Source organism: Enhydra lutris, unplaced genomic scaffold, assembly GCF_002288905.1.
Source record: "Enhydra lutris kenyoni isolate GAN:26980312 unplaced genomic scaffold, ASM228890v2 scaffoldscaffold21, whole genome shotgun sequence".
NCBI lineage: Eukaryota > Metazoa > Chordata > Mammalia > Carnivora > Mustelidae > Enhydra > Enhydra lutris.
The window spans coordinates 53,193,570-53,218,730 of record NW_019154105.1 but is presented as its reverse complement, the minus strand read 5'-3'; the positions used below and the strand labels follow the sequence as shown (position 1 = coordinate 53,218,730).

The window sequence follows — 25,161 nt, the reverse complement described above, 5'->3', positions numbered from 1 at the left end:
GATACAATTTGCATGTGCAAGATACAATTTGCATGTGCAATATTAATTTTTTAAATTGCTAGTCATTTTTCTTTAAAATATGTCATTTCCTTCAGTAGTGCCTGGTACTTTAAGATTTATCCATTCAATTAACATGAATAATCAAAGAATTTTTAAGAAAGCAAAGTGATTTTTTTCCTCTCAAATCCCGTTGGATTTTGCAACAAGAATCATTTGCAAAGGATTGTGCTTAAGTAGATGTTCTGTAATGCCAAAATGTTATTTTTCAAATAAAGATAAATTTTTAATGTGGAGCTGTATCCCATTTCTAGCATGCAATAACTTTCACTTGAGATAATAAAAAAATAACTTAAAGACTTCCATTTGTGCTAGATGCTTTGATATTACTGTTTATCAATATGCTGACATACTTAGCTATAATGTAAACATGATTTTTCTTCAGAAATGCCAAGTTTTTTCAATAATTTAGAAATAGACAAGTTAATCAAATGATATTCCAAATTCTTTCTTAAGGCAGACAATGGACCCATTACATCTGGGCATCAGGCCCTATGACCAAGAGCTGTCCATGAACTGTTAGTAATGAGATGGGGTGGGTGGGAACTGTCACCCATGATATATCCAAATTCATGTAATAATGGGTCACCTTGTGTTTTCTCAGAATTCTAATTTAATTCTTTTATAAGAATTTAGTTCTTATAAAAGAATTCTTTTTAATTTAATTCCTTTTAACGGTCATAGCAAATGAAAATGTCTATTTTGACAATTCACACACAAAATTGTCTTCAACCCACTGAAGTATCTAAAACCAAATGGATTGAAAACCAAAAGAGAAGTTAATTTTTGTCTGAAACTAATATTTAAGTTTCAAAATGCCTTTTGCAGAGATTATTCCATTGTACTGTCCCAGCCAACATGGGAGGCTCATGTCATTCCTTCCTTCCTGCTTTCACTCATTTACACAATACAATCAAGGCTGATGACTGGTCAGTGACTTTTCTACCACCGGTGCTCACAGCAATGAACAATGCACAAAACCCTTCGGTCCCTGGGAGAAGACATTCTAGTGAGGAAAGAGACAATAAGCAACAACAGAAAGAGGTAAAACATGTATTATTAGGTGCTCTTGAGTGCTAAAGAGAAACATAAAGTTTGCATGGGGAGTCCAAGGGGTTGTGGTTTAAGATAGGGTGGCCAGGAAAGCCTTGCTGAGATAGTGGCATCTGAATAGGAATGAAGGTGGTCGGATGCTGAGATGGTTATTTGGGAGAGCAAGAATCCCAGGCAGAGGGAATAACAGGTTCAAAGGTCCTAACAGTAGCTCAACAGCTGTGCCTGAGGAATTAGAAGGAGGCGGGTGTGGCCGGAACATAGAGAGCCAAAGGGGCAAGGTAGGAGCAGGGAGAGGACAAGACAGAGAGGGAACAGGGATCACAGCTTACAGGTCACTAGACAGGTGTGGCTTAGACTCTGATGGAAAGGAAGGTTCTGAGTAGAGCAGTGACAGGAGCTGTCTTTCACTGAACAGGATTACTCTGGCTCCTATTGAGAAAAAAAAAATGTGCTGCAAGAGCAGGGAAGGGTTGGAAGCAGAGACTAACTTAGAAACTATTGCAGTTACTTTGGTGTGAGAGGATAGGGGCTCCTTTATGCAGGAAACAGTCAAAGAGGATGATAAGGAAACAGTGAGCTTCTCTGCATCTTGATATCAGTATTTATTAAAAAGGGAGAGTCACAGCTAAGATAGTTGGGAGGTGAGGGGTAGTGCGTGCCAGGGTCAGGGCCAGGGACATACTGGACACCTCAGGAATGGCTGCTGCCACAGCTCAGGTCGATTAGTCTGGATGCCTTCCTTTTTATGTTCGCCCTGTTGTTCCTGCACGGTGCTCTCATTAATGCTGTGATTTAAACCCCTATCTTCGCACTTAATGCCTCATTTGGACATTGCCCATCTGCAGCACTAAACTGGAATATTCTTTTGGGCAGGTACCACATCTTCTTCCTCTTTCATTATCAGCACCTAACACACAGCTGGATACACAGTAGACTCTGTTTGAGCTGGGCCTCCTGTTGAATGAAAGAGAACTTATAAGGCCTAGGGGCAAATAGATCTCTTCACTCATCTCCAACAGGTATGTGTTATCATCACGCCTTCCTTGTTTCTTTTCCAATTAAATTAATATTTAGAGTGGTATTAACTTTCTCAGATGCGGGGGGAGGGGTGATAACAAGAGGTCCCAAAAGAGAAAGAGCAGAAAGAACACTAGGTGAGGCTCTAGAAAGATCTAGGTTCTAAGCCATTATCCACCCATTAGTGGATGTGTGACCCTGAGCAAACCATTTAACTTCTCTAAAGCCCAGATTTCACATCTGAAAATTGAGGATAATTATATTTGTCCTAATTTGATAGTGGGAAGAATCAAATGATACCTACAGTACATGCTGAAGAGCTTTGTAGCATATCCTGGACTGAGCCATTGCGGCCTAAAGGTGATGTGTGTTTGAGAGCCGTAGTATGGGATACACAGTAATACTGTTTCTTGCATTCAGCTGAAGGAGAAATCCTGGTTATCTGATCATTTGTAAGGTGCTCACTTTTATGATACATTGGAAATTATATGCACTTCCATGCTGTGTATTAATTCTTTTACATAGTGATTAAAAATGTAGGCTCATGCCATAAAAGATAAAGCCAAATTCAAGATTGCAAGCATAATTCTAATGGAGAGTACGTTAACAAGTCCACATTTTCACTTACCTCCCTGCGGAAAGAACTGTGAGTAAATCTCTTTGAAGGTTTCTTCATTAACAACACCACTGGGACATTCCTAAAGAAAGTGGTAGAGAAGCAATATGAGCAAAGTGTTCATAAAACTGATTTTTTTGCACATTTTGAAATGAAACTGTCTACTGCACAAAGCTGCACCAAGGAAAGTGAAATATCCATCCATTTTTCAAAGGGAATAAAAGCACACAATAAACTCTTCTTTGTTCCAGGTCCCACAGAATGAAAAAAAAATTACAGATGTAAAGATCTTCACATATTATAAATATTAAAGCCATGCTGACACATGAAAAAACACACCATTGCTTTTAAGGATACAAATGTTTATTATCAACAAAGTAAGAGGAAATTACATTGTTTTTCATACAGGAATGGTATCACAAGATGATTATGATGTGCTCTTTGCTGAATCTTGGTGCCATGTTTCTCTGGTGATTTGCTGGACCCACAGTACCTTTAGTTCAGTGAGAAAATGGTATACTCCATGTAGGAGTGGTGCAAGGAGGAATAGTTACTAATTTCTGTTCACAGTGTGTTCAGGAGTGCATAATAGCATGGTTTGTAACAGGTGACCCTGAGTGAGATAGGACAGCAAGATCTTTTTAACTTCTGGAGAGAAGGGTCTGAAAAGAAAGAGTCCTGAACATAAAGAATTTCCATTTTTGTTCCACAGGTGGAGTTACTTTTCAGACTGATGGATACTGACCTTCGGAACTCCACTAATGTTGGACCACTGACCTGGTGGGACAGAGGGCAAGGCTACCTGTACCAGAGTGGATAGGGCATTTTCTACAAAAGGAACTGAAATCTTAAATGTTAGAAGAGGTCTGTCTTGGTGCTGAAAATGAAGACTAAGAGAATCATAGACAAAGATGAGAGCAAAATTTCCTCCACTCTCTGGAGTTAAAGAATGTTCTGGTCAGGAATCTGAGGTGTAGAGACTCATGAAGCAATAGACACTGATAATTACGTAACAATCTGACATTAAGTCACATATGGGATGTTAATTGTACATTGACTGTGGCGAGATGATAAACTCTGTCCAGTATTTTTGAGTGGCTCCTCAGGAACAAACAGCCCCACTTTACCTGTCTCAGCTGTCATGGTGCTCCCATGCTGTCTGGCTCTCCCCAGGATTCACTGGGGAGCATCAAGGGTATGTTAACTTCCCTGCCCTGAGATACAGATATTCTGTGTACTTTAAATTTGACACTGTTCCTGGGGTCTTAAAAAAATCATCTGTTGTGGTGTTAAGGCTTCTCCTAATCCTCAAAATCATTGCCCCCTCATGAATAAATTTGATTTATTAACTTGATCTTTCTTTATTCCAATGAGCCTGTTACTTCACAACTAAAATGTGCCTTACATGAGAAGTTTTCTATTTTCTCACTCATTGGTTTGAAAGGTAGGACCTTTGATATAGGAACACAATTTAAAATAATGCCTTCAATGTGAACTTGTGTTTACAGAGCTTGTCAATGTATATTTTTCCCATTTGATCATTATAATAGACCTATGACTTAGGTGTCCACATTCACTGAGGTAGAACTGAAGGTTCTGTGGTCATGTTCTAGCCAGTGGGGGAGCTGGAATGTGGGCTTGAGACTCTCCAGATCACCGCAAGATTAGGGATTAGATGACCCTCGTAAAAATAATGACCCCCAAGGGCCTAAGAGGATCGGATCAAAGAAAAGGCAATCAAAAACAAATGAGAAGAAAAGCAGTTAATTTTATTTTTAAAATTGTTTACAGTTAATTTTATGTTTGTGTTATTTTATGTTTAAATTTGTCTGGGCCACAATGCCCAAGTACTTGGTCAAACATTATTCTGGATGTTTCCATGAGGGAATTTTCGATGTGACTGACATTTAAATCAACAACATTTGAGTAAAGTTGATTGTCCTCCATATTTTGAGTGGGCCTCATCTAAGCAGTTGAAGATCTAAATAGATGAAAGACTAATCTCCCCTGAGCAAAAGGGAATCCTGTACAGAAGCCTGTACCTTCTGACCTGATCCACAACACTGGCTTTTCTTGGTTCTATGGCAGATGGTCTTTGGATTCCAACTATAACTTTTTCCTGAGTCTTCAGCTTGTCTGCCTCCCCCATCAGATTTTGAACTGGCTAAACCTCCACAATCATGTAAGCCAATTACTTAAAATAAATCTCTTCCTGTATATAGGAACATCTCTTAGTTCAGTTTTTCTAGAGAGTCCTAAGATATAAATGAATGAACAATCACCAGCTATAACCTCAAAAGGAAAAAAAGGGCATGTATCTAGCTAATCACTCCAAACTTTTAACTACGTGACTCTTATTTGGCAGCAACAGAAACAATTTTAAGAGCAAATGAACACTTGTAGTTGAGCCCTGTACATATGGAAATTGTGATTTATTGGCTATTTAATTCTGAGCCATCTGCTTGGAATAGCAAGAAGAGAGCAATTAGATGACTGTGTCATCGGGTGTGAAAGGTCAAGCTGGAAACCTATCTGGGAGGTAGAATGGCTCTTGTGAGTGGTGAAGATGGGAAGTAAAGGGACATCTGCCCTCAGCAAACTTGTCAGCTGCCTTTGATCTCTAGCCATGTTTGATAGATACATCTTATAACATGAAATGAAATTTAGAAATTGACTGCATCAGATGTGTTTATATTCAAACACATGTCTGTGTCAGGCAAAACCCTCTCTGCCATCTGGAAGCTCCTGGCCACGTTTCGGGTGGTCGGCCTTACCAGGTGAAGTTGTCTTTATCTATCTTGCATTCATTACATCAGTTTACATCTTTAACCAATACATAGTGTATGCTTATTTTTCTAGAATGTTTCAAGAAAGTCAGGGCAGCAGCAATAAACACATCAAAGGTCTTGTCCTCATGGGGCCTCCATCCAAGTAGAAGAAGAAAGTTCAAAAATAAGTCAAAAGAGGTAAAAGTAAGTCCAGAGAGTGATGATCTTTTGTTTATTCTTAAGAGTTCTTATGGAAAAGCAATGCATGTTACTACATTTAGGTGAGAAAAATTAACCAAATTCTATAGGACTCTAGGGACTTATGAAATGGTACAAATGATCTATTATCTACCTTTTCCCTCACCTCTTTTGTGGAATGGTATCTCCACCTCTCCATCAAGAATGGATTTGATCATGCTGTGTATACAGCCAAATGTATGCCATGAACAATGTAGCTATATTAGGTTAACTCCTGCTGCAGTAACATTAGCAAACAGGCCCCCAATTATATAAGTTTAAAAAAATGTAGTGTATTTCTTGCTCATCTAACCATCTAAATTGATGGTTCTTCCCAGAATCTTTAAGGGACAGAGGCAAATGAAAGCTTGGCCATCAGAGGGGGTTCTAGAGTCCATGGACGGTCTCATCCAGCAGGAGAAAGGACCACTGAGGAGCTTCTGTGGGAGGTGCCTATGGGCCAGGTCTTGAAGTGCAAAGGGCTATACATAATTTCCACTCTCATTTTGTTGGTTAGAAATCACTTAATACATCCACCCCAAACAATAAGCGAACTCTTGTGTGCCCAGGAAGAAGACCAGACTGTGGATTTGGTGAATGATTAGCAGTGTGTGTCTCAGAGATGCTCCAAGTGTCTGTGCTCTGAAATTTTCTCCCACTGAAGCTTTAACATGACCATCATCAAATCACTCAGCAGTATCAATTCCTCTGGTGACCTTTTAAATGGATGATACTTTTTTTCAAATAATACAGTTTATTTCCAACATGTTCCTTTTCTTTTTTTAAGTTATTTTTATTAATATATAATGTATTAGCACCTTTAGTAAGTCTTACACATCTGAGTATGGATTTATTCATTAGGTTCTCTTCACTCTACGAGGAAGGATCTAAGCAGTAGTAGAATTCTTAGATTTAGGGAAAGTGAGAAAAGCCTCACTTATCCACTTTGGGAAGTTATTATAAGCTTCTGTAAGCCCAATGGCTTCTGTATTATGGTTTCTGGTGACTTTTTGTCTGATTATTAAAAAGTGATCATTCTGCAAAAATTAACTATCTGTAGAAAAGGATAAGGAAAGAGCACCTCGGTGACTCAGCTGGTTAAGCTTCTGCCTTTGGCTCAGGGCATGATCTCAGGGTCCCAGGATCTAGCCCAGTGTCTGGCTCTTTGATCAGCAGGGAACCTGCTTATGTCTCTGCCCCTCCCCCCAGCTGGCTCGCTCTCTCTCTGTCTCTGTCTCTGTCTCTCTCTCTCAAATAAATAAATAAAATATTTTTTAAAAAAAGAATAAGAAAACAAATATTGCCCATAATTATACTACTGTAAAGTTATTTTGGTAATGTATCTAAGCATATTAATTTAAAATTGGAGAAAATTTTGATGTGAATTTGATACAATTTGATATGAATAAAATTGGGATAATACAATAGTTTTACATCTTATTGTTTTGCAGCCCCTTATTATATTTTTAACTTAACAATACATCCTGAACATTTTTCATGTCATTATTTTTAACGGCAGCCTAATTATGTACACATTGAATTTATCATATTGTTGGACACTAAGGACATTTCAGCATTGGGGGACTACATAGGAATAAGGATGTAATTAATAGTCTAGCACAAACAGCTGATTGCACCTAAGGTTCTTTCTTAATGACTAACCCAGAAGGAGAATCCCTAGACCAGAAGGTTTAAGCGGTCGTGAGGTTCTTTACAAACACGGTCACACTGCTTTCCAGAAAGGCTGCACTGGTCTGTACCCCTGCCACATGTTTTTGAGAAAGCCTCACGTCTATATGTGCTGGCCAGAATCACATGGGGATTTGACATGCACCAGATCCCATGAACATACACCAATAATTTGCTTCCCTCATGAACCTAATCATCACTTTGAAAATTATCAGAGGGCATCAAGGCATTTGCGCAGATTCCTCCAAGGGATAAATTGATGTGTGTGTTTCTCATGCAGACAGGATGTTTTGAGGGAAATCTACTGGACCACAGTACCACAACCACAGACATTTACTGAGCCTGTATTCAAGGCCTTCTTACATACAGTGTTTAACATTTTCACTAACCCTGAAAGGTGGTGATTCTTTAGAGATGAGGAAAGTGAAGGTTGAGGAATTAAAACTAAGTAACTCATTGGAATCACAGTTTTTCACAGAGCTATGCATTTGCTTGTTCTTTCAACAAATACTTATTTAGTACCTTCCATGCATCAGGCACTGTTCTAGGCACTGAGTGAGTGAAAAACTGGACTGAGTTTTAAAAATTCCAGTTTTGCTCTATGGAATTTAAAGTTCCATGGAATCAAACTCATATTTCCCTGACCTTTAATTGCAATGTTGTTTTGCCTTCTGTATTATTATCATTTTTCTTTTTTCTATTAGGACTGAAGAAGCGGTCTTCTGGTGCACCATCCATAAAAATACTTCCTTTGGGAGGACACACAGTGTTTATTTCCTCCCAGAGCCATCTATCGTGGTTGTGTTGAAGACACCCGCATGTAAAAGGAAGCCATTCAATCAAAACTGGGGACATTGATTACAAAAATACACTCGCGTGCGCACATATATAATGAAATTGTATTTTGTGAGATTTGTGGAAATTGTTGTTAAATTCTTTTTTTTTTTTTTGGAGAAATTATTGCCTTTCGTCCAGCAAGGACCTGCACACGTCTGCCTCTTCACCACATACAATTTACTCTAATTATGAATAGCTTCACACTAAAGAGGTTTGGAAAAAGTTGCAGTTTTTAGGACAGGTTAAATGAACTACTTCATCAAATGTCAAGGAGTTGGAGTTTCCTGGCACTCTGCTGTCTACCACATTAATCTGCTCTGACCAGCGAGTTTCCTTTATTACTTCTTAAACCCTTCACCATGATATGATCAGGATGCAATAAATGTAGAATGAGATTTTCTTAGCACATAACTGCCATACATTTATCAGGTGGTGAAGACACTTGTCCTGTGGGGCCTTATAGATGCATTTCTTAGTGATCATTTTCAGCTCTCTTACATAGGGTCATGATGCATATGAGTGCCAAAATCCATTATAAATATACAGTGAATATTTTCCTACTGCTAATATCAACACTAATGAAGTAGGTTTTTTATGACAATTAACACGAGGATGATGATGATGGTGAGCATGAGAAGTACCGTGATGATAAGCAAATACATGAGCACTTTCTGTGTTCTAAGCACTGTATTAAATGGCTTACATGGATTATTTCCTGTGAATGGATAGATGCTAGCTTTACCTCCATTTTTCAGATGAGGAAGCAAGCAGAGACTGACCATTAGAAAGTGGCCGAGAGTCATCTCTTGATCAGAATCAGGAAACTTGAATGTTTAAGCAACTTCATAGAAAACCCAGTTCAATTGTTTCATTTTAAAGGTGAAGAGAGTGAGGCTAAGGTTACAGGAAGTGCCCCTTAACCCCACAGTGGGCTGCTGAAACTTACCTTGTGTCCGAGTTTCCCGAGGTCTAAGCACGGACTTCAGAAACCCCTTCATGTCCAAACAAGAGCTGGCATGTTCTGCCTGGCAGTATTTAGAATAATCTAGTGAAATGCTTCTGATTCTGGGTTCTGGACTTAAGTAGAATTTGGATTGAACCTTTGGTCTGACACTTCAAATCTGTATAGCTTCAGACAAATGGTTTAACCTGAGTCTCATTGTTCTCCCCTCTAGCATGGGGATAACTATTGACATCAGAGGGCTGTTAGAAGAATCAATAAGATAATGCATGTTATGCGATTATCTTAACCCCCCTCTTTGCATATCCTATTTGTTCATTAATGAAAGCTGTTGGTACAGTAGTAATAATCTCAAATTTAGTAAGCAGAACTCCATTATACAGTGTTGCTACGACATTGTTGCAGCAATACCAGAGTTAAATGGTGCTCATCAAAGCAGTTGAACCTACTACAGTGTAGGTGTGCTATGATGTAATGAGCCCATAAAACATATATGAGTCATGCTTCCTCCTCTAACACTATAAATAGAATGAACTCTCTATCATCAGAGTTTACCCTCAGAGGCAGGGGAATACTGCAATTGTAAATGACAACTGAGAAGAATAATGGCCACCATATTGGAAATAAATGTTAGTAGAAACCCAGCAAAATTTTATCCATTAATTCAAAGGAAAGCTTTCCCTAGTAATGTTTACATGAGTACATTAGAAATACAGCACTCCAGGGTGCTTGGGTGCATCATGTGGTTAAGTGTCTGACTTGGTTTTGTCTCAAGTCTTGATCTCAGGCTCATGGGATGGAGCTCAGTGACTGGTACTGTGTTCCACAGGGCGTCTGCTTGAGAGTCTCTCATTCTGCCCCTCCCTCCCCTCCCCTCCCAAGCTTACACTTTCTCTTTCTCTAAAAAAAAGAATTACAGCAGTCCATGAAGACTGTTGGGAAAGTACCTCAGAAAGAAATTCATGCACATATAGGAAACTGCTAGAGAAATTATTTTCTGAGGTGCATCATGAGTCCTTACATGTTTATCTCACAAGTAAGCCTTTCAGAATTTCCTTGAAAATTATCAGAATGCTCTAGAAATAGTTGCAGTGATATGCAAATCAGGTGTATTTTCTAAGTGGTATTTGTCCACTCCACTGGCTGGACTCTCCTCTTCCCATAAATCATCCTGCCCTGGTGTATGGCATCTGCTCAGATTCAGGATTATTATTAAACATTTAGAGATACCTCTTTAGGAATCCAAAAGGAAAAAGTATGGTACAAGAACGTCACGAGAAAAAAACTAAAACTAAAGGGCCTTGTGAAAGAAATAGTTCTGCGGTAACCCTTTTATGATGTCTATGAAGTCACATTTTTTAAGCATCCATGTATTTCATCCACTCTGACACCTACTCCTGTTGCTAAGGAGAGTATACATGGTGGTGCTTATGTGGAAAATCCCGGGTTTCTACCCACAGAAATGTCATGCCATCCATATTTTGTCCAGCATCTGTTCTTTCAGTTTTTCTCCCTGACAAAAGAAGTAGACTGACACGTCTTTGAGAAGTAGAACCAGCAGATTTTGGATGGACCTACCAAAGAGACCACAAAGGCTGGACATCAGAAACTCAGATCAGAGAAAAGAAAGAGGAAGCCTCATATCACTACCCAAATAAGGTGAGCATCCATTCATTCCTCTGGCAAGAAGAAAGTGCCAGGTAAGTTGGCACTTCTTAGAAGAAGTTACCTTCTTAAGCAGTACAATTGTTAGTGACCATACTTGCAGGGGGCTGTGTGCAAGTTCACAAACAGAGACCAGCAAGCATCCTGGACACTTAGAAGAATGTGGGGCATTAACTCGTGAGCTACACCAAAAGGGAACAGCTGAAGCGGACTAGGCAAGGAGAACAGGATTTCATGTGTGGTAGACTTCAGGGCTGTTTATCATAAATATGTAAGTAAGAGGATTAGCCCTACAGTGTTCAGAGCATAAAAGCTGATCACTAAGAACTAGAAGCAGTTTTAAATTTCTGTTCTTTTTTTAAAATTTAAATTCAATTAATTAACATATAGTGTATTATTAGTTTCAGAGGTAGAGTTCAGTGATTCATCGGTCTTACATAATACGCAGGGCTCACATCTGAGATGTAGAGGGGAGAGAGGAACTAGGAAGACTGGGACCTGTAGTTGTTAATGAGCTGTCCAACTTGATTTTATGACCTTGTGACTTTTTGATGCTGTAGCAATAAACTTTCTTGCTTATATCATGGCAAAAAAAAAAAAAATACGCAGGGCTCATTACATCACATGCCATCCTTAATGTCCTTTACCCAGTTACCCCATCCCTGCATCTCCATCCCCTCCAGCAACCCTCATGTATACCACATGGACCCCATCCAATTATTATAGTTAAGACTCTGGTGTCTGCAGTGCCCCAAAATCAGATAAGAAGTCTCCTTACAGAGGATTCTTTAACAAGAGTATTTTTGTCTGATTGTATTACATGCTATGGATATATCACAACATTTGGGAAATACTGGCTTTTGTTTTCTTAATTTTCAAGATAGGAGCATATCAAGCTGAGTTATAATTTCATGGCCAAAACAACTTTTTTATCCTTTGAGTTTTTCTTTCAGATTTCCCATTAATTAGTTGATTAAATCGTTAAAACAACCCACCACTTCCAGTAGGGATGACTTTCACAAGACAGAATGAACTCACCGATACAATAAAAATGAAGGCTGGAGCGTTTCATTTTCGGAGACCTGCAGTTGGAAAGCATGACTGGCTTTATGTATTATTCCACCCTGCTTAATACCTAATCCAATTCGGAAAGCATAGGTTCTTCTAAATTAAATTCCACTCCCCCTTCCTGTGTTTGGAACAGGGTTGCTCAGAAAAGTCACTCTTTTAATAGCATGACAATTCAAACATGGCCTGGCATTTCACAATTACGGGAAAATTTTTGAAAGTTCAAATGGTGCTTTGCCATGGCTTGTACTGATAATATCCCCAGATTCTGTATGTGGACTTCTCTGTTCCTCTTAGACTTGGTAAATACTCTGTAGGCAGGGACCGATTTTTATAAAGCCCAACAGCCCAACAGTGTTTAGAACAGAGAGTATTAAAAATGTTTATTTTTTTTTTTTAAAGATTTTATTTATTTATTTGACAGAGAGAGATCACAAGTAGGCAGAGAGGCAGGCAGAGAGAGAGAGAAGGAAGCAGGCTCCCTGCTGAGCAGAGAGCCCGATGCGGGACTTGATCCCAGGACCCTGAGATCATGACCCGAGCCAAAGGCAGCGGCCCAACCCACTGAACCACCCAGGCGCCCCTCTTTTTTTTTTTTTAAGTAATCTCTGCGCCCAACATGGGGCTTAAACTCACAACCCTGAGATCAAGAGTCACATGCTCTACCAATTGAGCCAGCCAGGTGCTCCTCAACCTGCTCTTAGCTTTTAATAAATTAGAAAATAAATTTGCTCTGGCAGTATCCTTGAGAAACTTTATGCAAATTTTTGGAACATCATATACTCCCAAACATTTTTTTTTTCCCCTGTAATTTGCCTGTTCTTCTCTATCTAGCTGATGCCTTGTGTTGTATTTTTTTAAAGATTTATTTACTTGGAGGGGAGGGGCAGAGACAGAGAGAGAAAGAGAGAGAGAATCTCCAGCAGACTCCCACTGAGTGTGGAGCTTGAAGCAGGGCTCAATCTCAGGACACTGAGATCAAGAGCCTGAGATCATGACCTGAGTAGAAACCAAGAATCTGACACTCAACTGACTGAGCCATCCAGGAGCCCCAGATGCCTTGTGTTGTATTAGTCAAAGTCCCCACTTTCTCTTATATATATCTCTACCACTAGAGACCATTAAATGGTTATGAAGAATTTTTGAGGTCAAAAACTTGGTTCCACTCCCTACCTTCACCACTTTTTATCATAAATGTGTTCATAAAAATTAAGAGGAAACCACCAGGGTCTGGGGAAAACATTTCTTATTTCAACAAGGATTTTCCGATCTTTACTGTATTCAACAATTGTGCTATAAAAAGCTCATTGAAAATAAGAGGATTAGTCCTTCAGTTTTCAGAGCATAAAAGTTGATCACTGAGAACTAGAACCAGTTTTAACTTTCTGTTCTTTTTTCTTTAATTTAAGTTCAATTAATTAGCATATAGTAGTGTATTATTAGTTTCAGAGGTAGAGTTCAGTGATTCATCAGTCTTATATAACACCTGGGGCTCATTACAACATGCGTCCTTCTTAATGTCCATAACCCAGTTACCCCATTCCCACAGGCCCGTCCCCAACCCCCCATCCTCGGTTTGTTTCCTGTGACTAAGAGTCTCTTATGGTTTGTTTCCCTCTCTTATTTCATCTTGTTTTATTTTTCCCTCCCTTCCCCTATAATCCTCTGTTTTGTTTCTTAAATTCCACATATGCGTGAGATCATAATTGTCTTTCTTTGATAGACTTATTTCACTTAATACTCTCTAGTTCCAGAGGGTATCATGCTTAGCGAAATAAGTCAATTGGAGAAAGACAACTATCATATGATCTCCCTGATATGAGGAAGTGGAGATGCAACATGGGGGGGTGGGTTAAGGGGGTAGGAGAAGAATAAATGAAACAAGATGCGATTGGGAGGGAGACAAACCATAAGTGACTCTTAATCTCACAAAACAAACTGAGGGTTGCTGGGGGGAGGGGGTTTGGGAGAGGGGGGTGGGGTTATGGACATTGGGGAGGGTATGTGCTATGGTGAGTGCTGTGAAGTGTGTAAACCTGGCGATTCATAGACCTGTACCCCTGGGGATAAAAAATACATTATATGTTTATTAAAAAAATTTAAAAATTAAAAAAAAATACTCTCTAATTCCATCCACGTCATTGCATATGGTAAGATTTCTTTTTTTTTTTTGATAGCTAAGTAGTATTCCATTGTATATATAGACCATATCTTCTTTACCCATTCATCTGCTAATGGATCTCTGTGCTCTTTCCATAGTATGGCTACTGTGGACATTGTTGCTATAAACATTGGGTGCAGGTGCCCCCTTGGATCACTACATTTGTATCTTTGACGTAAATACCTAGTAGTGCAATTGCTGGGTTAAATTTCTGTTCTACTGTCGTTTATTTTCTCCCAATCTAAGTTTCCTCACTTGTAAAATGACCTCTAAGAAATACCGATGTCACATGTAAACAACAATGGAAAATTAAAATAGATAATGTACAAAAAAGAAAAATTTTAAAAACAGGATACAACCAACATGATGGACATATTTTGTTGCTTCTAAAATTTGCATTAAGAAATTTCTGCATTCTGTAATACACACTTTGGCTAAATATCATACTCAAAAAAAAATGTGGAGAAACACTTCTCTCCATAATATTGGAAAAGACACAAGTGTTGGGTGATAATCAAGATTCAGTTCTGTTGTTTGAGTGTGAGGGTATAGGCATATTCCTAGCCCAGTGAGGTTCCCTCATCACCCTGGGTGAAGGAGAAATCCCAGGCACAACTTTTCGCTGCACTTCAAACTCTCTTTTGCAACTCTAAGGAAGAGGGAAATTACACAAGATTTACAGCCAAAAAACAAACGAACAAACAAAAAACCTCAAGTTCCATCTCTACTAACAAAGAAATCATTATTCAAATGTCCAGCCTCTGAGTCTCAGTCTATAAAATGTAGAAAGTAATAGAATTTTACAGTGAGGGAATGATAACTCAAAGACATTATGTATATAAAGATCCTAGCACTATTCTAAAAACTCTACAAATATTGATGTCTTTTAATATTCTCGAGTCCTTTATGATGATTTACAGAAACGAAGTTGCCCAAATTTTGCAGGAAAACCCTTTCTGGGATCAGGCCCAAGTCCTAAACCTTCACTGGAATGCACATAGTTATCTGATTTAAAGAGTCTTCGAAAAAGTTTTCCCCAACTTTATGTAAAGAAAGGGTTTATTTGGACAAAACTCATTCAGTCAGTTACAACACAGTTAAGTTCTGCAGGTATCCAAAACCACTGAGGGGGTGGGAGAAGACAACATTGACCCAAGAGAAGGCCTGTGTATTATTTCTACAGTTGCACAAAAAATTACCCAAAACTTAGTGACTTAAGACAACTCAAGTTTATGATCTCAGGCCTGTGGGGCAAGAGTCTGTCATGGCTAGGCTGTGTTCTTTACTCAGGGTCTCACACTCAACATGTTAAGCTGACTGGTTCTCTTGTGAGCCTGGCAGTGTTCCTCCTACCTCATTCAGATTGTTGGCAGGATTCTGTTTCTTTTGGTTGTAGGACCAAAGTTCCCTTTACCTGGTGGACTATTAGCTGTGTGCCTGGCTCGGTTTTCTTCTCATGAGTTCTGATTTCTTTTATCTTTGAAAGGGCTCATGTGAATAGATCAGACTCATGAGGATGATCTCTGTGTCTTAAGTTCAACTGATAGGGGACTTTAATTTCAACTGTAAAATCTCTTTAAGGGAATCCCTCGATTAGTGTTTGGTTGAATAACTAGGAGACAGGAATCATGAGTGGGCCATTTTCAGAGGTCTGCAAACTACAGTCTGCTTCTCAATATGAGTGGACCTCAGTTTTCATAAGAGTTTCTGTTCAAATGTCTTTTCCATTGTAAACTTCACTACTTGGAACCCTAGTTTAGCTAGATTTTAAAGGAATCAACCTTGTCAAGTCTGTGTTCAGCAGTGCACAGGAGAAGCAGTAACTGCAAAATGAATATTCTTTCTATGATTGCTATGAAAAGTTATTCCATATGCTGAGGAGTGTCCTGTCCTTATTTATTTCTGCTCTATATCATCAAGGTCATTATGCAGATTTTATAAATTGATTCAATCACTTTCAAATTGGCATGACATCAGCCTACTGATATTGGGAAAAAAAAACCACAACTGAATAAAAAATTCTACTTTAAAGAATCATGAAATATTTCCGTTGGAAAGAATAAAACACCAATATGATGATATGCAAGTACACACACACACACACACACACACACACACACACACATATATATATATATATGATTGTAAGAAGATGTATTTTTCTGGAGCTTTGCAACAATCTTATTCTCAGTCTCCTTTTCCTGACCTACTGCATTGGCTAGATTTTGGCTCTTTGAGGACTTCATTGTGCCTATCTTCTCTAGGCTTCTTATGTGAGATCATACATTTTCCTCATTGTGTAAGCCATTTTTATTTATTGGTTTTCAGTTACTTAGAGTCAAAAACACCCTAACATATGCAATGACCCTGTGGTCATTTTATTACATCTCTCAACAGAGTGGGAAAATGGAAATGAGCTCACTTTATTGTTTGCTGACAAATTCGGTGGAAGTTCTACTGGACAAAGAAGCATAGCCTAGAGATTGCTTATAGGTGTGTCTATGTATGTAGATACAGTAGATTTGACTTATCTAGTCTAGATTTTAGAAAAAAATCCGGCCTATGATATATTGAGCTTCGAGGGAATGCAGAGGGTGCAGGATAAAGAAAAGTAGCATTTAATGATCACCCATGGTCTGTTGGACACTGAGCCAGCTTGTGTAGGAGATGGGTGTCCTCATTTAGTCCTTATAATAAATAAAGGAAGTAGATATTTTCTTACATGGTATGTAAGAAATGAGCTCAGAGAGGTATAAGAAATGTCCCTAAGGTCAAGCAGATATTCAGCCATAGGACTGGGATCTGAACCTGGATTTGGCTAAAAAGCTTTTGTGTTTTCCTCAGCTGCCTCCATGAAAAGCAAGCATAACTATAGAAAAGAAAAATAAACTCATGGAGAACTTTTACCCAACATTTTTTAAACTTATTAATTCCCACTCAAAAAGAAAAATCATCAATCATTTATTCAACAAATATCCCCAGGTCAGCAAGCATGGGCCCCAACCATGCGGAGCTTACAGTCTATAAGGAAGACAGACATTCTTCAAATATTCACAAGAATAAATGCCAATGGCAAATGGCATGAAAACTCTAACTGCTTTTGCTAAGTTAACTCAAATGTCACCAGTGAAGACATGCAGGACAACCACTTCATTTGCTTTAATGAGAAAGGTATAGCACAGCCCTCCAATACATCTTATCATATATTCCATTACCTTTGCTTTCTTGTTCTTAATTCTGAGAAAGGAATTTTTTGTCCCTCTCTCAGGTACTCGCTTCTCAGCAAGCTGCTGTTTCCAGGAGCAGCCCCAAATCTCTGGAGCTTGGCTACACGTCGGAGGAATGCTTACTCTGTTTAATTAAATTCTGTTTGCTGCAAATACTTAAGAAGTCATACCCTTCTTCACCTCAGCTTTCTTCAGAGGCTTTCCTAAAGGGGACAATTAGCAAGGGTCACTACCTGGGAGAGTAGACCTGCCTCGACTCACAGTGTGTTCCCTACTGCAAACCTGGGACCTACTTGTTACTCTGAGTCAGCTGCCCAGAAAGCTGCAAAGTGGTCTCTGGAGCTCAGATGATGAGCCAGATCAGCCAGACAGCCTCAAACATTCTGAGCGTTTTATTACAACATCAAGACACAAGGGGGCAGCAGTGTCCTCCATGAGAGCAGGAAATCTGATTTCTAGCTCACACTCTTGAGAGTTCTTACCCTGAACTTGGTGTAAGTCTGAGTAGATTTCTTTCCAGAAAGATATTTCCCATTTATGAAAGGTGGCTGTGATCTCCTTTTCCCAAATTTGGTATGTAGAATTTAATTTATTTTTTTTTAAGTAAGTCAAACTCATGACTCAGATCAAGAACTGAACTGAAACCAGAAGTTAAAGACTTAACCAACTGAGCCACCCAGCCTAGGTATATAGAAACATTAACAATTTCAGGGAAAGGGGTCCAGAGACTATTAACTCCTCAATTATGGATATTTTATTTGGAGTAAATCAGCCTAAAATTACAATATCTTTTTTTGACAGTTGCCCAACCTTTTTAGTTGGGCAAACTTTTAGTCCTCAAAAATCTGTAGGCTGTATATCTTAAGGAAACAATTAAATAAGCAAGATGACAACAAAATCCCAAGTCTGAAATTTGAATAAATTTGTTCTTAAGTGCACACGGGTTCTGAAGTCAGATTGCTTGGATTTGCTTGGCTATATTATTGGGAAAGTTTTTAATTTTAGAACAGAAATAATGATAATACTTATCTGAGTTATTATGAAGTTTAAATAAACATAATCCATATACAATGTTTAGTAAAATATCTGGCATTAACTGCAGTGAGGATGATTTCTATAACAGAGGGGTGATCATTATGACCCCATTCAGTTTTTGTTATATTTTAACTTAATGGGGGATTTTATATTTATCCTTATTAAATATTTTGTTTATTTAATCCTAAATCAATCTTCCTTTTTCTTGTTCTAAATTTTAGACTCTGCAATTTGTATGATCCTAAATCAATCTTCCTTTTTCTTGTTCTAAATTTTAGCCTCTGCAATTTGTAGCCTCTGGAATTTGTTAGCCCCTGGCTTAAACGCTACTCATATCATTAGTTTTGGGACTTTGAGTGGGTTATTTAACTTCTGCAAGCCCGAGTTTTCCCATCATTCATTTATTCATCAAATATTTTTGAAAGCATATTATATGACAGAGAGTGCAGAAAGTGTTGGGGATAAACAATCAACAGGACAATGAAGCCCTCTGGAGAGTTTGGAATCTATTACAGAAGGCTCACATGAAAGAAGGAGCTCCAGAGATGATCATTTAGCTAGAGTAGTGGTAAGTGCTCCAGTAGAAGGATGGGAAACTAGTACAATCCAGGAAGAGTTACAGGGAAGACCTTCTTGAGGAAGTCACACTTAAGGGACTTTGAAACAGAGACTTGAGGACGAGATGGATGAGAAGTTGGCAAGAGCTGGGGGAGAGGTCAAGGGCATGTGTAAATCCTGGCATGAGTTCAAGTCATACTGAGAGTCTCAGACCAAGTTAGTTAATTCAAGGCCCATCAGACATGTCAAAGATTGAGGTCTTTACCATTGATGTGATGAGGATAATATACCTGTTTTATAGGGCTCTGGAGAGAATTAAGTGGTCCTTTATACAAAGTGCCCAGCAAAAGGGCAAATCACATTCCACACAATCAACATTGCTCTGTTTTCTCTCTGAATTTCTAACTCTGGTAACGTATTTATTCAATACATAATTATTTAGCATCTACTATGGTGGACAAAGCTCTGTGCTTAAGCTGAATAAACAGAAGAGAAAAAACAGATATGGTCTTGCCTTGGTGGAGGTTTTCCACCAATCAGCTACTCTGTTCTTTGTGTGGGTGAATTTATTTCACCCGAACAAGAGTTTCAGCATAGCTGAGGATTAGGGTCTCTTGTTCTCATCTCTGAAACTGGGGGGGAAAACCATACAAACCACAGAATAAACTCATATTGCCATGGATTATACTGAAAATAATGTAGAATTATTACTTTTTAAGTAGGAGGTACTTCTGCATCTTTCTTTAATTTGACAATAATTAATGATGATGATGATGATAATTTCTACAACGCATACTTGTACATGATGCAGCTGATAAGGATGGATCTCTGTCCTAATACAAGTGCTAATGAGGCCTCAATGATACTGTGTTAGGAGCTAGCATCCTTCCACAGGGGTAGACATCTAACACCCTAGTAGATGTAGTTCTATGTAGATCTGATAACTGAAGTAGCCCAATTCTTATTATATTTAATATATTAAATATTACATATATATTTATTCATTTAATATATAAAAATCTTGACTTCTCAGAAGTGTTCCAGGCATAGAAAAGAATAATCAAATCATAATCTACCACTTTTACTCTTCATTTATATCTATATACTTTTCATTTTTAGAGCTTGTCAATATTCAAGACATTTATTTTGCAAATATGGTAAAGGCATTATTTCAGTCAGCAAGAGATGCCTTTAAAACTCATGTTTTAAAGTTTGTGATAACAATTTTTATTCTCTCTAGTGAGGTATAAAGCTATAGGTTTTATGTTCTTGCTACAGATGAAGTGAAAACAATACATGTTTTCTTTAGTAACTTATAGATGTTTTCATTTTCTTTTTCATCAGCTGTAACCTTACTGCTGCTCAGAGAAAGAGATTAATGTTTGGATTTAAATTATGGGAGATTTATCTCAAGTCGTGTGTGTGTGTGTGTGTGTGTGTGTGTGTGTGTGTTTTCTTTGTTTTATTATTTTTTTGGAGTATGAGAAGTCTAGAATGGTTTGGCCTCTATATAACCTCTCAAAATATTCTAGATATCTCTTGCTTTTTCACAGCTTAACATACCTAGTAAGATTGGGAATGTTTCCTCTGGTAGTTACAGTGCACAGTTGAAAAAAAAAAAGAACACTTTTCCCCAGAGAGTTGGGATAATTGTATTTTAGCTATTGTTTCTGATTATACTTTCATTCTCACAACTAGTGCTGTCCTTCTTTAAGAACTATTTCCTTGACTCTACCATCAGAAAATGATTTGTCACTTCTTTCCACAAGTGTTTGATTTTTTGTATTTTTCCATCTTATGGCTCTGTGTCAGGCACTGTAAGGAAATTAATCCAGCTCATTACTTCAGAATAAAACATGAACCAAATATTATTGCAGAATACAAATTAATCACTGAGAGCACAGTTAGTACCTATATTATGATTTCTTCATTTTGTGACTACTATAGAGAGTAATTTTGAATGAAAGGAGGTATTATTCTTTAAGATCAGAATTCAGCCAAAGAGAAAGACTTTCTTTGGTGGGGGGATGTGGAGGGAAGTGAGTTATGGGGAAAAGATGGAATAGTGTTGTTTCTGACAAACTGAAGTTTGAAACATTTGATGGACACCTAGGGGGAGACAGAGAGTCAATAAGTCTGGAGCTCAGGTAAGAGATCTAAGCTTGTATCTGTGGATTTATGTGCCTTTAGCACCTAAGTATAGAGATCTCTCAAAGAAAATATAGAATGAAAAAAATCAGGGAGCTCAACACACAGTCTTGGGGAACAGCAACATTTAAGAGATGGGCCTGGGAGAATTAGAGTGGTACCAGAGGGAGTAGTCAGAGAGGTACAAAGTGAAGCAACAGATGGCAAAGTCAAGGACTTCAAGGAGCTCATGGCTTCTATTTCCAAACTGAGCAGAGAGTTCAGTTAGGTCCCAAGAGGTCATGAGAAGGAAGGGATAAAAGCATAGACTCTGGAACCAGACTGCATGGGCTTGAATCCAGGCTTTCCTACTCATACTATGTGTGTTCCCTTGGAATAGTTTCTTAACTTCTCTGTGCCTCAGTTGCCTTCCTTATCTGTAAAATGGGACGATCAGTAATATTTTTATCCCATAGAATTCATATAGAGATGGCATTGGCCAATATTTGTAAGACCTTAGACCAATCTTCAGTTCATAATACACATTAAGCACATTTACTAAATTTAAATCAAACAATTAATTAATTTCAAGACTGCAAAGTATTCAATACATTTGCAAAGGAGAAAGTATGACACACACAAAACTGAGTACAGGGAAAACTGGGGAAATTTGAATGAGATCAATGGGGAGCTTCAGTGTCAATATCTTGATTGTGATAGTATACTACAGTTTTGTAAGATGTTATTTTTAGGAGAAAATGATATGGGAGACCTCTTTGCACTATATTTTGCAACTGCTTGTGAATCTACATTTATCTCAAAATAAACAATTTAATTTTTTTTAAGATTTTTATTTATTTATTTGACAGAGAGAGAGAGAGAGAGTCACAAGTAGGCAGAGAGGCAGGCAGAGAGGGGGGGAAGCAGGCTCCCTACTGAGCAGAGAGCCCAATGTGGGGCTCGAGTCCTGGACCCTGAGATCATGACCTAAGCCAAAGGCAGAGGCTTAACCCACTGAGCCACTCAGGTACCCCAGGATTTAATTAAAAAAAAACAAACAAACACTCATAACCATGAAAAAAAGACTTTTGACCTAAGGAAAAACAGTTTAGACAACATAATAGGGACAAAAATTATAGCTGGAGATTAAGTTGGAGGTGAGATATTATAGACAGAATTTAGATCATTCTTTTAGGAATTGCATAATATCAGTATAAGAATAAAATTTGCCAACAGAGAGGGCAGTGTCTGCAGATAAATACTGTTGTTTGTAATGGTTTGCAGTATGTACTCCCATGTATTTTTTTAAGTACAAGAGAGACTTGAATAGGTTTAGAGGATATAAGGAAACAGCCAGGAGAGACAGGGTGGGGAGAAATTAGAGATACAGAGTAAAAAGGGAGCAGGATATCAAAAGGAATGGGATTAAGAATACAGGGAAAATGGAACTTTTTTTTTTTTTGTCCTGGAAAGAATAAGACAGTAAATAAATATAAATCTAGTACAGCTATGTACTAGACCGTGTTCTAGGAAAAGAGGGTATGGTGGTGATTGTCTTTATTTTCTCTGAGAGAACAGATGCTTTTGTAGATGCATTGACAGAATCAGGAGAGTTTTAAATGATGTAAAGGCATCTAATTTTAGCTAAGTATAGATGGAGAGACATTTGACTATGGAAAAGTAAAGGGGATATCAAATTAGGTATAAAACTTGTGAATTAGTAGTGACACTTATACTTCTGATTTTCTCCTTTTGACAATAGTAGAAGAGTAAATGATATTGGTTGACCTCAGAGTTGGCTTTTTGCCTCATGGACATTATAATAGGCTAAAAAAAAAATGGTGTCCCAAAAGATATACTTACTCTTAACCCTAGGAACTGTGGATATTACCTTATATTTTAAAGATGTGATTACTTTAAGAATCTTGAGATAGGGAGATTATACTGAATTACCCAGGTGGGCTCTGAATACCATCACAAGTGTCCTTATAAAACAGAGGCAGAGAGATTTGATTTACATGCAGAGGGAAAGGTGATGTGAAGATGAAGCAGAGATAATGGTCTTAAAAATTGGAGTGATGCAGGCACAAGCCAAGGAATCCTGGCACCCACCAGAAGTTGGAGGAGGCAAGGAAAAGATTTTCCCCTAGGGCCTCTGGAGAGAACATAGCCCTGCCAACTTCTTGATTTTGGCTCAGTGTTGTTGATTTCAGACTTTTGGTCTCCAGACTGTGGCAGAAAAAAATCTGTTGTTTTAAGTCACCTTATTAGTGGTATTTTGTTAAGTCAATCATAAGAAATCAACACAGGTATGATCATAGAACAAGAGTAAAGGAGCAGGAATGTTTCAGAGGTGTTTCATGCGATCAAAGCTGTATGGACTGGATTAATGTGGGGCTGGTGAGACTACAGCAGGGATGGTGGTGACAATATTCTGGTATATAAAGTCAGTACGCAGGAATTAGTGGGAGACAGGGCCCAAGGCATTCAAACAGAGGGAAAGTTGTGGTTGAAAGGGGGAGACTAATTTAAGATTTCTGTAGTGCCATACTTTTAGGTAATTATAAGGTTCAAATTATTCATCAGAGTGAAAGGTGGAACAGAAGAGAAAATAATGGCATTCAAAAAGTCAAGAAACACTGAAGTTCAGGTGGGTTTCTTTAAGGTCAGTTTCATGGATGTTTTTTTCAGGCCAGGAAATCAAGATGTTTAAGTCAGAGATCAAAATCTTTAAAGAGTATGAGGTAGTGACTCTGGAATGACAGCATGAAATAAGTTGATTCTGACTCTCCCTGGCTCTGCTCCATTCTACTTTTATTTGCTTTAGGAAGTTCCAGTCTTTTCACATGACATTGGTGGTTCTCTCAATTCCAATACCCTCTGTTTTCTGAGACCACAGGGCTAGGTCAAAGTTGCAGGCTTGTTCAAGAACAATTCTCTGTCACTCAGGTCACAGCGATTGGGTCAGGTATGTCATGTGACTAAATCCAGATCCTTTCTTGCTGCAGTTGTGAGGGTTTTCTTCAGGAAGGCAGAGAGAGAATCCTGATGATGATATTGTTGGAGCTCCAATCCAGCTATGCCTGATGCTATAAATGTTTCTTTAAATTATGTGAGCCAATACAATTTTTAAAACTTTAAATTATAAGGACTAGAAATTGTACAATAAAGCATGAAAAGGAAATACAGATTGGGAAGGAAGACATAAAACTGTCTTTGTTCTCAGATTATATGACTGTCAATGTATAGATTCTGAAAAAATTAACCAAACAAGCAATAAGTTATTATAGCAAGGTTGTAGGATATAATGTTAATATACAAAAGTTAACTGCTTTCCTGTATAGTAACAACAAAAAAGTGGAATTTGAAATTAAAAACACAATGTAATTTATATTACCATACCCAAAATGAAATATGTAGATACAAATCTAATAAAATATGTACAAGTTCTAAATGAGAAATATTAAAAAAACTCTGATGGGTGAAATCAAAGAATAACTAAATAAGTGGAGAGAGACTCCTTGTTCATGGATAGGAAGACTCAGTATTGCCAAGATGTCAGTTCTTCCCATCTTCATCTATAGATTCAAAACAATCCTAGTAAAAATCCCAGGAAGCCATTTCATGGTTAGCATAAACTGATTCTGAAGTTTATATGGGGAGGCCCAGAAGAGCCAACAGAAAGGAGAATAAAGTTGGAGGGTCAATGATCCCTGACTCCAAGACTTAGTATAAGGCTACAGTATAGCATTGGTGAAAGAACACAAAACCAGACCAATGAAACAGAATAAAGAGCCCAGAAATAGACTCACATACAGTCAACTTATCTTTGACAAGATGCATAGGGAATATAATGTAGCAAAGATAGTCTCTTTAAACAAATGGTGCTGGAACAACTGGGCATACATATGCAAACCAAAACAAACAAACAAAAATTACAAAATGAATCTACACACAGACCTTACAAGCTTCACAAAAACTAACTCAAAGTAGATCACAGACCTAAATGTAAAGCCCAAATCTGTAAAACTCATAGAAAAGTATAGGAAAAATCCTAGATGACCTTGGGTGTGGTGATATCT

The 25,161-nt window shown here is 38.1% G+C and overlaps 1 protein-coding gene across 2 annotated transcripts in view; it reads right to left on the bottom strand.

The window, feature by feature from the left end:
• LOC111149101 (potassium voltage-gated channel interacting protein 4) overlaps positions 1–25,161 on the bottom strand; it is a 1,200,286-nt gene that overhangs the window by 29,350 nt on the left and 1,145,775 nt on the right. The window contains exons 4-5 of one of the 2 annotated variants that reach the window (XM_022506024.1): positions 3,524–3,544; positions 2,759–2,828 (exon numbers count right to left, since the gene is read on the bottom strand). In XM_022506024.1, coding sequence (XP_022361732.1) covers positions 2,759–2,828; positions 3,524–3,544 — 91 coding nt within the window. The remainder of the gene's footprint in view (positions 1–2,758; positions 2,829–3,523; positions 3,545–25,161) is intronic. The other variant, XM_022506025.1, reaches the window with a different exon arrangement.